This window comes from Calypte anna, chromosome 1, assembly GCF_003957555.1.
Source record: "Calypte anna isolate BGI_N300 chromosome 1, bCalAnn1_v1.p, whole genome shotgun sequence".
NCBI classification, from domain to species: Eukaryota; Metazoa; Chordata; class Aves; order Apodiformes; family Trochilidae; genus Calypte; species Calypte anna.
In genome coordinates this window covers 78,377,525-78,392,439 of record NC_044244.1, presented here as the reverse complement: position 1 = coordinate 78,392,439, position 14,915 = coordinate 78,377,525, and the positions used below count along the sequence as shown (strand labels likewise).

The window sequence follows — 14,915 nt, the reverse complement described above, 5'->3', positions numbered from 1 at the left end:
TTTTTTGATTAATTGGAGAGAGCTACTTATGACAGCTACCTCCTCCAAACCAAAGACCTCTACAACTCCTGTTTCATGCAGCATCTTAAACTAAATGGCCTCACTCACCCTACACCACTTCACCTCTCCTAAAGAAGCCACAGGCTGAAGGAATAAATAACCTTAGCTTGCTTGTTCTGCTCTGCAGTTCCTTGTAACTGGAGGGAGCCCAAAACTGATTACCCCAAGACAGCAGCTGACCTTGAGAAAACAATTCCACCTTTGATTGTCAAAGTGGAAGAGAGAGACATTGCTGCTGTCAGAAACTGCACAGCTCAGATATGGGTTATCTGCTATTTCTGTAACTTATTTTTGCTGGTTGTAAACTAAATGTAAACTAATAGCCTATCTTATATGGGCATCTAAAAACTCACTGCACTTGTACTTACAAATGGTCCAAGACTTTTCTGGCCTAAGAAAAAGCAAAATAACCGTATTTTTAACAAGTCTGACTGGTGTACCTAGCAGTCATTTTTTTGCCTGATTGGTGGCAATAGGTGGTTTTCCATTTGTCTTCAAGAAGCTGCTAGAGAAAAGCTGCAGGCAGATGTAATTTAGGAGACTGCAGAACTCTGCTAACTTTCAATTTCACACCAGCATTTTATTTTCTTCTATCCCCATTTATTATTAATCTGTATTTATATCTAACTCAAGCTCTTAGTTAGCATTTGCCAGAGGCTTAATCATTAAAGGTAACTACCAGGAAGGAGGGGAAAGAAGAAACTGCCATAAATCAGGCTTTTACCACTCCATGTAATTATGAGGAGGTAAGAAATTATGAAAAGACAACACAGTAGATCAGATCAGGTCATGCCAAGACTCCTTTATCCTTAGTACTAAAAATGAAAAGGAAACATCCCAGCTACAAAACTTTCCTTCTAATCATGACCAGATCCTGCTTTATATAGGGCTTTATATCCGTCTTAAATTTCCATCTGGTTCAGATGATATTCTTACATTTCATGTTTTCTGAATCCACTAAGCTCTCAGGCTCAATAAGATCATGCCACCTTTGTTCCAAATAAGCACTGTATAAAAACATGCATTTTCCATCAACTTTCAATGAGATGCCTTTTAATTTAATATTAAGAAGACTATACTCAATTATGAAAAGACAAAAAGCAGTATTGATTAACTTTGACCAAGGTAAACAATTTTAATTCAAGCAGCAGAATTAAGACCACTTGTTTTCTTCTCAAGGCTTTAAATCTATTTTCTCTTTTGCCTGTTCCTCTGATCCCTTTTGAATAAGGCTGAACAGTGTGTTCCAGGTGAGACACTACTACTAATTTAATGAAGGCATTCTATTATTTTCAGGACCATTCCTTATTCATTTTTACATTTTGCTAACTTGTTTTGCTCACTTTACTGCAAATGAGAAGCCCACTCGGTGTCATATTTCCTTTAGAGGTAAGATAAACTTAATTCATTGCAAAGATTGTCCATAAGTTTTCCAAAATGCAGACATCTTTCCAAGATGAATATATGTGCTATGTATGATAAAGCTTCCCACAACAGTGTGTGAGAGGCATTCAGTTGATTGCACACATTCCCCAAATGCTCCCAGATATCCAGAGAGTTTGCAATCCTAAGAAACATTCCAGGCTTCGAATTCGATTTTTGGAAATTCTTCCCCAAGTCTTTTCCAACAAGAGCAGCTTCAGCAGTCTATGTGGCCAAAGCATAGCATCATTTTACTCTGCTTTATTGTCTTTAAGCATCCAGTTGGAGTGGGAATGTCATTAGGAGCTTGGAGAAGTCATCTTCCACTTCTTCAGCATTCAGTCATAATGAAGACTCTTCAGTGTTCCTCCTCCAAACCTTTTCCTTTCAGAAAAGCCAGGAATCTAGAGACAGGAAAGAAAAGTTAAGAATCAGGATGAACTCCTCCTATCCCTCATCAGAGTATCTGTTACCAAGACAACTACAACAATACCTTCCTCTTCCTCGATGTCTCCAGAATCAGGACTAGAATGCTGCAGCCTACTACTAGAGAAGCACCATCAATTAAACAAGATGCAAATCTAAAGTATGGCTCATTTGTCCCTTAAAGCTTTTTGGCAAAGGTTACAACGAAAGCATTAATTTATTGAGCAAATCCTAAACCAGTTAATTACAGGTTTCAAAGTTCATACTTCAAATGCATACAAGAAGTTTTCCTCCATTAATTTTTAAAACTTCAAAATAGTATTACCAAGTCCTATTAAAAAGCTGTTGAGAGTTTATTCCTTCTAAGCTGAGACAGCAGCACTTCACTGGTAGTTACAAGTACAGTTTTATCAATTGCTCAGAGCTTCAAGAAAATCATCAGAATAGAAATGGCTGCAACAATACAAAGCATTATCACTCCTGCTTTTGCAGCCCATATGTAGACACTGATTACACCACGACAGTGAGTGCTTAGAAAGAAAATCTACTTGAGACCAGAAGCTTCTCTGCCATAGGTGTGTTTAAAACAGATTTGCAATCTAATGCACCTGTGAATCCCCCAAAAGAAAGACCCACTGCTTTGTAATACTCTATATTATGTCTGTCCTATTGGTGGCATCATAAAACTATTTGATTACGGTCCAGAATAACCTTTAGATATCTAACTACATACAAGCAGACACAGCGGACCCAGTAAACACATACTAAACACATCCTCCCAAAAGAATTCCAGTGTCACAGAAATACAATATATTATAATGGAAGGTGTCAACTAAGCACTACGAACAGGTGAACATGGGCATGTCTGATGGTATGGGCTGAAAATGTAATTTACGATACAAAATAAATTGCTCAGGTTACACAGTTCACTGGTAAACTGAGAAAGCTGAAGAGCTTACCCAAAATAAAAGTCCACTACACCTCCACAATTTAAATTTAGTCAGGGCTTTCAGGCCCAAAACACAAATGGATATGGCAAGGTATTCATTCAGGAATTGTTTTGCAATCATCTCTAAGGGTAAAATTAGGCAGATTTTGCACAAAAGTTCATCTCATCAAAACCACCTTGGGAATTTTAAAAGGAAAAGTGCAATCGCTATAACTAAGAAGTAGGAGGACATCAATGTCCTGAAAACTTATCTGCTCTAGCATTTTTCATATCAAACTAAAGACTTAAGAGTAACTATTTATTTATCAGATACCTGATCAAAGTCACAGCTAAAAACAATTATAAACTTAATCAGGATGTAAAGAATGAAAAGTCTGTAATAGAAATATCTCAAAAAAAGAGTGATGAAAGAGACCTTTTCTAGAAAGCCTACAAACACACTTGTAAGATTTATATTAAGTAGATAATTAAAAATAATAAAATGAGGATGTTATAAATGAAATTTCCAGTTCCATTTGGATTTTGTCTCTTTAGATATGACTGTCTACTGCTTAAGATTTGGTTTAAGCTTTTGAGCTGTTGTCAGTGAGGCAGAAGAAAGTAGTCATCAGAAGGCTGTAAACTTTGGCATGCAGCCATAAGTAATGTAAAGTTAATCCCTGGCTAGCCACTAAAAATGATTAAATAAGAAAAACAAAAATCTTACATAATACATCAAAGACAATCAGTACAGAAGCAGGTTTCTGCATTAAGCTATTATCTCCATGGAAAGTAACTTTCTTTCACTAGAATGTGAGGAACAGGGAGGAAAAAAGGCATCATGCAAAACTGACACAGGAAAAAGCAGATTTATTTTTAAAAGGCATTAAAAAAATGGTCAAAGAAAGTAAGCATTTTGTAATTTGTGGCTATTTTTTCCCTCAACTCTCCCTAAGAGGCTTTCAGCAGAGCTACATCTAACAATACATTCTATTGTATTTCAGTGATGCTGTTTGTGGTAATTTGCAAGCACTTCACAGATAGAGTAGCTGGAACCTCACTGCTCCCCACATGGCAGACTGCACCTGAGAATGTGGGGCTACAAAACGTTAAGGTGGCCTGCCCAAACCAGGACAGTCTTTAATCTTCACCAACTGTACTGAAAACAGTATAGTTCAGCCCTTCAGGAATGAATTACAAGCTGGTATCACACTGCCATTTTTCTTGCAGCTCCTCTGGTTCTATGAAAACTACCCATACAAAACATACAATACTAGTCACATCTCTGACAAAAAAGCCTTTTCTTCAGGGGAGCAGCACTGGCATAAATCTTTAACCAAGCAACCTAAAGCTGACAGGTCTGAGAGAGATGATATTTTCCCATTTTACCTCATTCTTGCAATTTCTACTACGTTAGCATACTTAATTATTTCACTGACAATCATATCACAGATCAATACTTCAGCTGACAGGAATCAGCCATTTCTCTGTCTATCCAAAAAAACTGTGCTTCTACAGGCTTAGAAACTCAATTACTAGCACAGATTATCATTTAAGTCACATCTTTAAGTTTTACAGAGGACTCTGTCAGCAGATCACATTACACAGGGAAAAACAAAACAAAAAAGGAGGAAAACTGACAAACCTGATTGCCATCTCTTAAGAAGTATCTCTTCTCTATGACCTGGGAAAAACAGAGAATGATGTTAACTGGTACAGCATATTCATAACCTCAGATTCCAACCAATACTTCACGTGTGAGAACCAAAATGGAAGGCTGACTGGGACAAGGTCTGAACTCACAACCCCTCCTCCAGGCCTAATGCTTTAAGTGCTCTATTACACATAGGAGCTTCCACCTCCAGAAATTCTTACTAAGGCTGTGTTATCCTCAACTTTGACACACTTAATTAGTAGCCTCTTTAGTGACAGAGGCAATGACGTGAGTTACAGTTATTCCCACCCCTCTCAGTGGGTGCAGCAGTTCTGAGCATCAAAAAAAGCTCTTTGCAGATGCATAACAACTCCATCAGTTCTGAGTAGACACAGGGCACAGGTGATGCTTGACAAGTGGTAGCCCGATTCGCAGCACAAACTGTAATGAAGAATACCTATGGAGGTAGTACTATCAAGAATCAAAGAGATTTGTAACATGCTGTACTGTCAGCACCCTCCTCCAAAGAAAATTCAGGCCAAATATCCCCTAGAGCATGATTATTACAGGGAGTGATCTGCTCCACTATGATCTCTTTGTCCAGGGGATACTTCAACTAGAGTATTCCTTCTGTCATTTTCACAGTAGGCCTTGATGCTCTCTTGTACAGGATAGTAGAGTAGTATGCAACATTTCTTAATTCCTGAAGTTAGCTTTAATGTGGAGCAACAGAGCTAACCATAGTTTTGTACTCCCCACATTGCTACCTTAGCACACTGCAAACTCTCTGGCCTGCCTAAGGACTTTAGAAGCAGAATGTCTTTGCACATTTGTGACCTCTTTTTAATTAACAGAACCATAGAATGTTTTTTGTTAGAAGGGACATTAAAGGACATCTAGTTCCAAGCCCCCTGCCATGGGCAGGGATACCTCTCAATAAAGTGGCTCAAAGCAGCATCCAGCCTGGCCTTGAACATATCCAGGGATGAGGCATCCTTAACTTCCTGGACAACCCATGCCAGAGTCTCACCACTTTTACACTAAAGAATCTCTTCCTAATGTCTAACCTTAATCTACCCTCTTCCATCTTAATGCCATTACCCACTGTGCCATTACTCCATACCCTTGTAAAAAGTGTCCTCACCTTTCCTGTAGGCCTCCTTCAGGTACTGAAGACCACTATAAGGTTTCCCTGGAGCTCTCTTCTCCAGGCTTTCAACAACCCCAATTTTCTCAGCCTGTCCCCACAGGAGAGGAGCTCCAGCCCTCTGATTATCTTCATGGCCCTCCTCTAGATTAGCTCTAAGAGCTCCATGTCCTTCCTGTGGTGGGTATGCAGACCAAGAATCAGACCTTCAAACAGATTAGCTATTTTCTGAAGGGTTCCAAAAGCAGAACAATTTTTGGCCACCCCACATCTGGCTTGAACCAACTCCAAAAGTGGAACATGAAAGAAGCAGGTGATTGGTGTTGTATGTTCAAATCACAGCCAGTGCTAAACACATAGTTTGACTTCACCTACCTTATCAAAAAACCTGCTTAGCTTGACAGCATTGGATGACCCTGCAGCCAGGTAACGAGGATTGGTACAATCCTAGAATGCACAAAAACAACAACAAACCAAGCACAAGGAAATCAATGCAAGAAAGCCATACCCATGGAAATCAACACACCCTTTCCCCTGACACATGCACATGCTGTCAGCAAGGGAAAACACTGTGTATCTGCTGATTTCTGACCTTCAGTCATTTAAGTGAAAAGGCCAACTTCTGTTCTGTGAATCAACCACAGAATTCTAAATACCCTGCTATGCAGTTCACATCTTCCTTCTGCCACCATCTATGCAGTCAGCTAATAATTCATACAGCCTACACAAGAGGTAATGCATGTGTGTGTACATACAAGCATTCACACAGCATATGTGTACTTTTATACATTTATCCATGCTATATACACACATATATAAAGTTATATTGATGTTTCATTCAATGATAGTCTCTTAGAACTAAGAATGGGGAAAACTAAACTCGAGACCACCAATTCTAAGCTTCAGTGACCTTATCTACCACTGCCTGTACATCCCTATAATGAGACAAAGACAACCATTTCACCAAGGAAACAACTCAGACAATCAAAATTACTCCAACATTGCTGAGAAAATCTCAAAAACCTTGATTTTTGTAACAACACCTTTACTTACTAAAAATCAGAAACAGTTCCATATAAAAGAAAAAAAAAACAACACTGGTAACAAGGATACCAACCAAATTTATCTCTTCAGCATTGAAATCTTCAGCCAAGAAAGCTGTTCTGGTCAAAACTTCATTCCGCTTAGTTTCTGGGATCTGATCCAGCTTTGTTCCTATTACCAGCAGTGGAATCTGGTTATCAGCAAACTGTTCACGGTCATAGTCACTGATGAGGGAAAGAAATACAATTCTGAATAAAGCCATGGCAATGCAAGTGGCCTGTATCTGTAAATTAAGGAAGAGCCTCTGCATCTAAGTCACTAAACAGGGACTGAAAAAGAAAAGAAACCACATGATCTGGATTTCTTCTCAGCACAGATGAACCACTATGTGGTTCATAAATGCTAACACAAGGAGGAAAAAAATAGGAATTCCAGTATTGTACCAAGTGCATGCAGTCACCAGAGACACATCAAAGAGCTGATATCTCTGAACATATTCCTCATATATCTATACTTTCTAAGGAGAGGCAATGAAATAAATAACAACTATGAAACACTACCCCTTCCTATCTCTGATCAAAGAGGACTACAACAACAGTTCTGTGATGGCAAGTTACTAGGCCTTATAAATTCAAGTACAGTTACTCACTACAAGCTGAATTCCAACAAGCTTGAGTTCCAGTTCAGATATGAATAATGATCAAATATAGCCTTTATATAATAAATAATATTACAATTGTCATCACAAATCCAAGATAATTCCTCTCAGCTAGCATAATCACGTGTCTTTCATTTTGACCTGAATCAAGTTTTCTAGAAAGTAATTTTAGAACCAACAGCAACAACTTGACCTAGCAACTGCTAGTGGCTGAGCAACTGTCTCTGACAGAATTTAAGCTTTTGAAAATTATAACAATCATGAAGAACCAGTATGTGGAAAAACTGGAGAAATCTGCACTTTTTATAATAGAAACCCTCTTTCTCTTCTCCCATGTTTCTATAGAACAGGCAGATAAACAACTGATATTCTTCCCACAAAAAGCTTCTTATAGTTTCCCTGATAATGTGTGACCTTTATCAGTGATTTTAAAACCTCTTTGACTACATGTGTAACAGGAGCCCGGATACACAAGAAGAAACACTTGACACTATGCTGGAAAGCTAATTAGGATTGTGCTGTTTAAGAAGCATTTTCAAACCATTTTTTTTAAGCACACTCCTGAAATAATCCCCCCACTGCCCAAACCAAAAATCAGCCTTGAGGGAAAGCCTTTTCTAACAGCAACATGCTGCCCCATGACACTTCTGGACAAGGGCTTTGCACGTCTCAGTACAGACACAAATCTTCAGGTGTCAGGGACTGGACCCAGTCTCACAGAGACAAAGGACACAATCAACATCTTTCCCCTTAAAGTAAGGCCTCTGCCATACAGTTTAGGAATTTACTGGCAGAATGGCCTGATTGGCAGTGCAAACCAAAATGAGCAGTAATATTCTTTGATACACCCTATTTTTTCTTTCTTGAAAGTCTAGCCACATCTTTTTTCACATGAACATCAGGTAGCCTCAGGGATGACAAAGACTTCTATAACAGCTTGGAATTATTGTGTCTTAATCCTGCACACATGCTTTTCACTCACCCATTTGTCACAAGAACTCCTGTTGGAGCCACATCTCTGTTGAGTGCTTCCAAAGACCAGCGATAGAGATTCTGGGATGATTTCTTGTTGGTTAAGTCATGCACTAGAATTATCCCTAAAGTAAAAGAAAAGGCAGTTAAGATGTTATTTAATGACATTTTTTTTTCCTTATCTTACCAAAACAACATACGCAGGTTTCCGGATACCTGAGAATGAAGAAAGGGATGTCTAACCACTTCAGTTACAGTGAATGAGTAAAGCTGAAAATATCAGGATGCAACAGGATTTGCTTATCAGGAACTGGATAAAAGCTAAGAGAAAAACCTCATGAAAGGAGGAAACAAACAGCTGTCTCAGGTTTTAAACTGCAAGCAGTCTGCAGGCATTTCCTGATTCTGCTCTGCTCTAAGTCCTAATGATACTGAAAATTACAGCAGAGAATTTAGCTTTTGTTTATTCTGCATAGTTGGTAAACATAACTACCTTTCTGTCACATCATCTAAGAAGTCTAAAGGCTATTCCTTTGTTTCAAAGAGATTAGACAGTGCCATTCCTTTTCTGCAGTTTCAAGAACTAATGCTACATTCTTGGGGAGGTAGAAACTTTCACAGTCCACCAGATGGTTGGTAGAAACATGAATTTAATGATATTTCATGTATTTAAGATCAAGCTGCTAGCATTTTCATTACCGTGATTCTTCAGAATGTAAATTCTGAGATATAAAAAGAGGCAGCCAAATTTCCTAGCTGTGCTATTAACAGACACCCACTTCTGATAACCATAACTCCTAACTCAATTACCAGCTCCTGCTAGCAAATTTCTTCTATTTATTGACACCTTCTGCAACCTGTGGAATGTTCCCACTTCCTCCAGCCTTCATTAAATCAAAGATATTATAAGAATTATACCTCCTATCTTCATCAGTATTAATTCTCTGCACACTTCACAGCCTACAGGTGGAGAAAATTTACCGATTTAATCTTCAACCTAAACTCCCAAAGGTGCAACCCACTGTACACACTGCAAACAAACCACATTTCCACAAATATTTTCCACTGTCCTACACGACTGTGCACAAACTCTCCAATGAGAGTTCCAACACATCACAACCATAGCCCCGTTTCAAAGGATTTATGTCAGTAACAGGATAAAAAGGCAATTTAACTGCATGTCCACCCCCATCGGAGGGAGAAAAAAATCTGACACAATGTAACTTGGCCTGCAGCAACAGAATCAGAGACAGTGCTGCATCATCTGTGAAAAACACTCTCCACCCCCAGACACTCTACCTTGGTTGCATTTTTGATTGGTCATCTCCCTTATCTGCTTCACCTAAAGCCTACAGTTAGTTGCACCAGCAGAAGAAGACTTGTGTCAACACCAAAAATTGACAGGCAGGACCAATGACCACTCAAGGAAATGTTCCTGTCTCCCCCAAGGTCTGCAATCCACAGCCTTCCTTGTTCAGTCACTGTCCTAGAGTATCACAGTCCATGCCATCAGATAAGGTGATGCCAAAGCAGATCTAAAATCAAACCACGACCAAAGATTAACTGCCTTTTGATCTCACTTTTTTCAGACCACTGCAAGCCCAGAAAGCACACAGTCAGGCAGAAGAAACTAATTCATCTTCTCTTCTTAAATCAGGTGGCAGAGAGGCATTTTTTGAGACAAGCTCTAATGAAGAAATTAATCTAATGAAAGAAACCAGAGCCAAGACTTACTCCCAAACTCAACAGTTTTTATATGCAAGCTGCTTAATAATATATTTTGGGCAGAGGAGATAAATAACTCTGTTTTAATACTGTCATCAGTTACAATTCAGACACCTAAGTTCAATATTTAATCTCCTAATGGGCTATTGTAGGATATAGCCAACTCTGCTCCATAACCATTGCCATGCTGTAGATTTCCTGTCAAAAAGAAATCAATTTTTTTCATATACCAAAGAGGCTTACTTTGAGGGCAGAATTCAACTCAAACTTTATTTAGAGGTCTGGTCAACAATGTAAGCAAGAAGGTACAGGTTTGCTACTGCAAAAGGAGGAAGAAATAACCAGTCAAATAATCACATAGCAAAAATGTTTATTGTATGGCTTAATACATTATTAAAATGGACACAAATGGCTGGGAACCAGAAATGAGAATCGAACAGAATATTTGAGATAGAATTTCAGGTGCAGTTGTTAATCTGGTATACATCTGCTTTTAGTGAACTATCCTTTGATGCCAAAAAGTAACAATTGAAATACTGCATTGTTATGTGTATAATCTCTTATTTGCTCTTATTAGTGCTGCAGATGAACTACCAGGCCTTTAAGTCAGTATCTCAACAGAAGTCATAAATTTTCACTTTCTATCTACAGAAAGGTGCAAGATTCAATTATTGAAAATAATGTGGCAAATTAAATGAGCAGAGGCAAGATGAATATCAGTATATTGTAATTTTATGGGCAATCAGTTCAAATTTGCCAGGGTAGGATATAATCAAAGTTCATATAAATTCAAATAATTATTTCCCTGCTGTAGGTTTTGGAGCTGAACTGGCAAAAAAATATAAATTGTATTTCTGCATGTCTATCAGGGCTGGGAAGATGAAGGCAACCTTTGTGTCTGCAGGCATAGCTGGAAGGGATGCCACTGCAACTTCAAAGGCTCCCTGGTGTGCCAGCTGCAGGAGACTTAAAGTGAAAGGTTGATGAAGCTCATCTGCACAGGTTTGCCTAAAATAGCTTTCCAGTTCAAGCCTGAATCCATAAAATTCTGCCTAGGAATGGTGTCAGATTTTTTTCCTGTATAAATGTACCAGAATCAGAAAAGAGACTTATATAGAACTTGATCCTGCCCCAGAAAAAAAGAGAAAAGCTCGTAACAGGAACAAAAACAAATCTTCACCAAAACCAGATTGACACCAATCCAACTTACCATTCAGCATGTTATAAAATACTGCTCGTGTGCTTTTCACACTAGTGGCACTGCCCACTGAGCCTCCAACATCCCACAGCTCAATGTAGTATGTCTTCTCTTCTGGAGTCCCTTCTTTGTAGTCATGGATCTGATGAAAAATTCACATATGTAAAACCAGCACCAGGTCACAGGAGTTAACCCACACAACACGTCCACATTCAGTTAAAAGGATTACTTGGATAGAAATTTGTAAATTCTTTTGACAACAACATTTCAAGTCTTTCAGGTAAGAGAGGGAATGAGTCAAGCACTCACCACAGCTCTTAAATGAGATGAAGCTTGGTGAGGCAGTAGGGAGTATCCTTTCCACCCCAGCATTAACAAACCTAGTACTTCATGATGTGCTAAGAAATAGGATGTTGCAAAAGCAAATGAAAAAGTAAGGTCATGACTTCTTACAGTTGTTAAAACGCATGTGGCAGTAATGCAAGAATATTAATACAGATGACCACATTGGATTCCAACTGACTACATCTTTTTCCTCTCCAAATTCTCTTTGGTATTTAATCTGAAAAAATCAATTGACAAATTCTGCCCCTGGCTCTGCTCCACAGTCAAACAGGCCTGCTATGTTTTTGTCCACATTTTAGAAATATACTCCTAACCTATGGTGATGCATTTCAAAGAGAATGCAGCAAAGTACGAAAAAGGAAGAAAGCGTTTATCGCTGTCCCATGCAGATTGTAGGCTGGGTCAAAAATGTACTAGATGAACATCCTCATTGTTCTGGCAGTATATCCTGCAATGAGCAGACAGGAGGAGGAGCAACCCTATGGTCCAGGTCAGTACCCTCACATTAAACAAATAAATCGTCATTGCCTCATTATTTGGCTGACCATTTAGCTGTGCATTAATTTTGTTCAGGGAAGCGTGCTTTACATTCTGGGCCTTCTGACTTAAAAGTGGCTGCCCCACGCCTTGTCACCCACAAGTGGCCATCGCAGTAAGGAGAGAGGTGAATGACAACTATCATGTCTTATTTAGACAACCTTGTAAGGTCAAAACTTGCTCAAACAAGAGCTTGGCTCCTACTTAATACCGTATGTTTCCTAAGATCATGTGCTCAGCAAAACACTGAAACACACCCTTCTCTTGGGGTTAGTAATGAAAATTAAAAATAAAACCTGAGGGGTCCTTCTCTTCCCTAATGCTTTATTCTCAGACTAAGAGACCGAACATGCCACCTACTCGAACATCCACTGAGCAGCCCACTGTCCAGGACGGGTTTCCCAACACCTGGTTTTGGCACAGGAGATGAACGAGTGAAGACTTTCCAACACCTGCAAGCGCACATGGAGGACAACTCCTGAGAGGTGACACAAGGGAAAGTAAAAAGGCCCAGAGGTGAGGGGCAGAAACACGACCTAAACCTGACAGTTCCACCGCCACAGGTCAGTGGGAAGGGAAGGAAAGGGGAAGCGAAAGGAGAAGGGGAAGGAAAGGGGAAGCGAAAGGAGAAGGGGAAGGAAAAGGGAAGGGGAAAGGGAAGGGGAAAGGGAAGGGGAAAGGGAAGGGGAAAGGGAAGGGGAAAGGGAAGGGGAAAGGGAAGGGGAAAGGGAAGGGGAAAGGGAAGGGGAAAGGGAAGGGGAAAGGGAAGGGGAAAGGGAAGGGGAAAGGGAAGGGGAAAGGGAAGGGGAAAGGGAAGGGGAAAGGGAAGGGGAAAGGGAAGGGGAAAGGGAAGGGGAAAGGGAAGGGGAAGGGGGAAGTCCCTCGCAAGGCCCAGGCCCATGGTAGGCGCCGGGAGATGAACAGATCCTCCGGGAGACTCAGCTCATGGACCCGAGGATCCCGCCTGATACTTTCCAGTTAAGGGCGGGAGAACGGGGAGGAGATGGGGAGAACGAGGAAGGTGAAGGGGTGGAAAAGGTGGGGCGGAGGGCCCAGGGGAAGGGAGGCACCGCGCATGCGCCGCCCGGCACTTCCCGAGAAGACCCCAAGAAAAGATGGAGGGGGTGTTGGTTGTGGGGCGTCCCCCTCCCTCGCTGTGCGTGCGCGTATTCGTCGGGGAGCGTCGGGGGGAGGGACACTCACCGGAGTCGCCCAACACCAGCACCTTGACCCTGTCCAAAGCCGCCATCTTACTCTCCCTAGCAACGAACCCGCGGGCGGCCGCCTCCTCCCGGCGCCGCCAATCGCGGCTGACGCTCACCCGAGCTTCCCGCGGCTCATTGGCTGCTTGCTCAGCAGCCGGGAGGGCGGAGGGGGAAGGAGGGGCGGGGAGACGGGGGCGCTTTAGTTTGTGATTGGTTGAAATCTCTCGAAGGCGGGAAGGCGGCGGAGTTGTGGGCGGGGCGGGAGCTGTGTGAGGGACGCGATTGGCTGCTTTTCCCGTCGCTCTCCGCTGGGATTGCGCGTCGGGCCCCGAGGAGCTGAGACCCGGCGGTGGCGGCGCGGTGCGCGCGCGCGGGATTGTGACGCGCCCTCGCGGAGCCGCCGGAAGCACCGCCCGGAGCGGGGAGAGCTGGAAGCGGCGGCAGGTCAGTGCCGGCCCCGGGGGTGGGGGCACAGCGGACCTGCTGGGGTTCCCCCCCACCCCCCCTCTCCCTCCCCCGCCGCCCCTCACGGGGAGTTGGGCTCACGCGGTGCCGCCAGGGGGAAAATGGCCCGGCGCGCCCCCTCCCCAGCTCCGCCTCCCGCGGGCCCCGCCGTGGTGGGCAGTGGGCATCGGAGGCCCGCAGAGGCCCCCGGCCCGGCTGTCCTTCTCTCCGGTTGTTTGAGGTGCTGCTGAGAGGCTGGAGGCGATGGCTGCGCTCGCTGTTGTGTGTGCTCCCGCAAGGGTGGGCCGGTGACTGGGGCCCGGCTTCGCCTTAGGCTCCAGACCATCTTCTGCCTCCCCTCGTGTCCTGTTCATGAGGGTTTCTTGCTTTTTTCTGTTTAGGAGGTACCGCTGAGCCCCCCTCAAGTCTTGTCTTACAGAAACCTTACACTGTCGGACGTCTAAAACTCGGCACATAAAAGGCAGGGAATAGGAAGCCATGCAAAACGTGTACGGGGTTTTCTCTTTTGCTTGGCTTTAAAGCTTAGTGTGCTGCTGTAGAACAGAGGCTGTGCCACTTACAATTTGAAGGGAGCTGCAAGATTATGGGAATCTGAGGAGTAATAGGCACCATAGCACGGCCAAAGTGCAGGTGAAATGAAGTGGAGGTATTGAATCAAGAGCCTGCTGTTGTCAAAAGAGACATCTTTAAGCTCATTCCTTTGTGCCACGTTTGGCCACTGGCTAAGCCCACACAGTGAGATCCTCCCATCCTCGAGGTCAGCAGGATATTTTCTTGTGTGTGTGTTAGGTTTCCTCAGGCTTTATGATCTTATTGGTTCCCTCAGAAGCACATGGACATCACATCTCAGAATAGCACCAAGCTGTTAAGTGGGTCCAACTCTCCAGCTTGTATCATTACAACTGGCTCAGTGAATAAGGAACTGTCAGCATTCTAAACAGGGTGTTCAGCAGCGCAGAGCTAAACTACACTTTCATGAAATACCTGTGGTTCTAATATTTTTCAAGATAACATCTCTTCATCTGTTCCCCTGCACTGGCATCCTCTCACCTCTGCTGGTTATGTTGCTTATCAGACTTTTCTCCTAACTGGTTAATTTGTTGAAAAACCTAGTTAAAGGCATGGGAGG

General features: G+C 42.2%; 2 protein-coding genes across 5 annotated transcripts in view; one reads left to right on the top strand and one right to left on the bottom strand.

Annotated features, from left to right (window-relative positions):
• Positions 1–845: 845 nt before the first annotated feature.
• Positions 846–13,417, bottom strand: RABL3 (RAB, member of RAS oncogene family like 3). Of its 2 annotated transcripts, XM_008498631.2 has the most exons (8): positions 13,320–13,417; positions 12,477–12,568; positions 11,247–11,376; positions 8,322–8,436; positions 6,755–6,905; positions 6,013–6,084; positions 4,482–4,520; positions 846–1,886 (listed from the first exon to the last, which is right to left on the bottom strand). In XM_008498631.2, exons 1-8 carry the CDS (start codon positions 13,363–13,365, stop codon positions 1,821–1,823), a joined length of 711 nt encoding a protein of 236 aa, XP_008496853.1. In that variant the 5' UTR covers positions 13,366–13,417; the 3' UTR covers positions 846–1,820. The 2 variants fall into 2 exon arrangements, with proteins under 2 accessions (XP_008496853.1, XP_030315344.1); XM_030459484.1 differs by lacking the exons at positions 12,477–12,568; positions 13,320–13,417 and adding an exon at positions 11,544–11,626.
• Positions 13,013–14,915, top strand: part of GTF2E1 (general transcription factor IIE subunit 1) — a 52,591-nt gene continuing 50,688 nt past the window's right edge. For 2 of the 3 annotated variants that reach the window (XM_030453691.1, XM_030454460.1), the window contains exon 1: positions 13,654–13,765. The gene's annotated coding sequence lies outside the window, so the exon portion shown is untranslated. Of the gene's footprint in view, positions 13,094–13,653; positions 13,766–14,915 lie in introns of those variants that run through there. The other variant, XM_030455199.1, reaches the window with a different exon arrangement.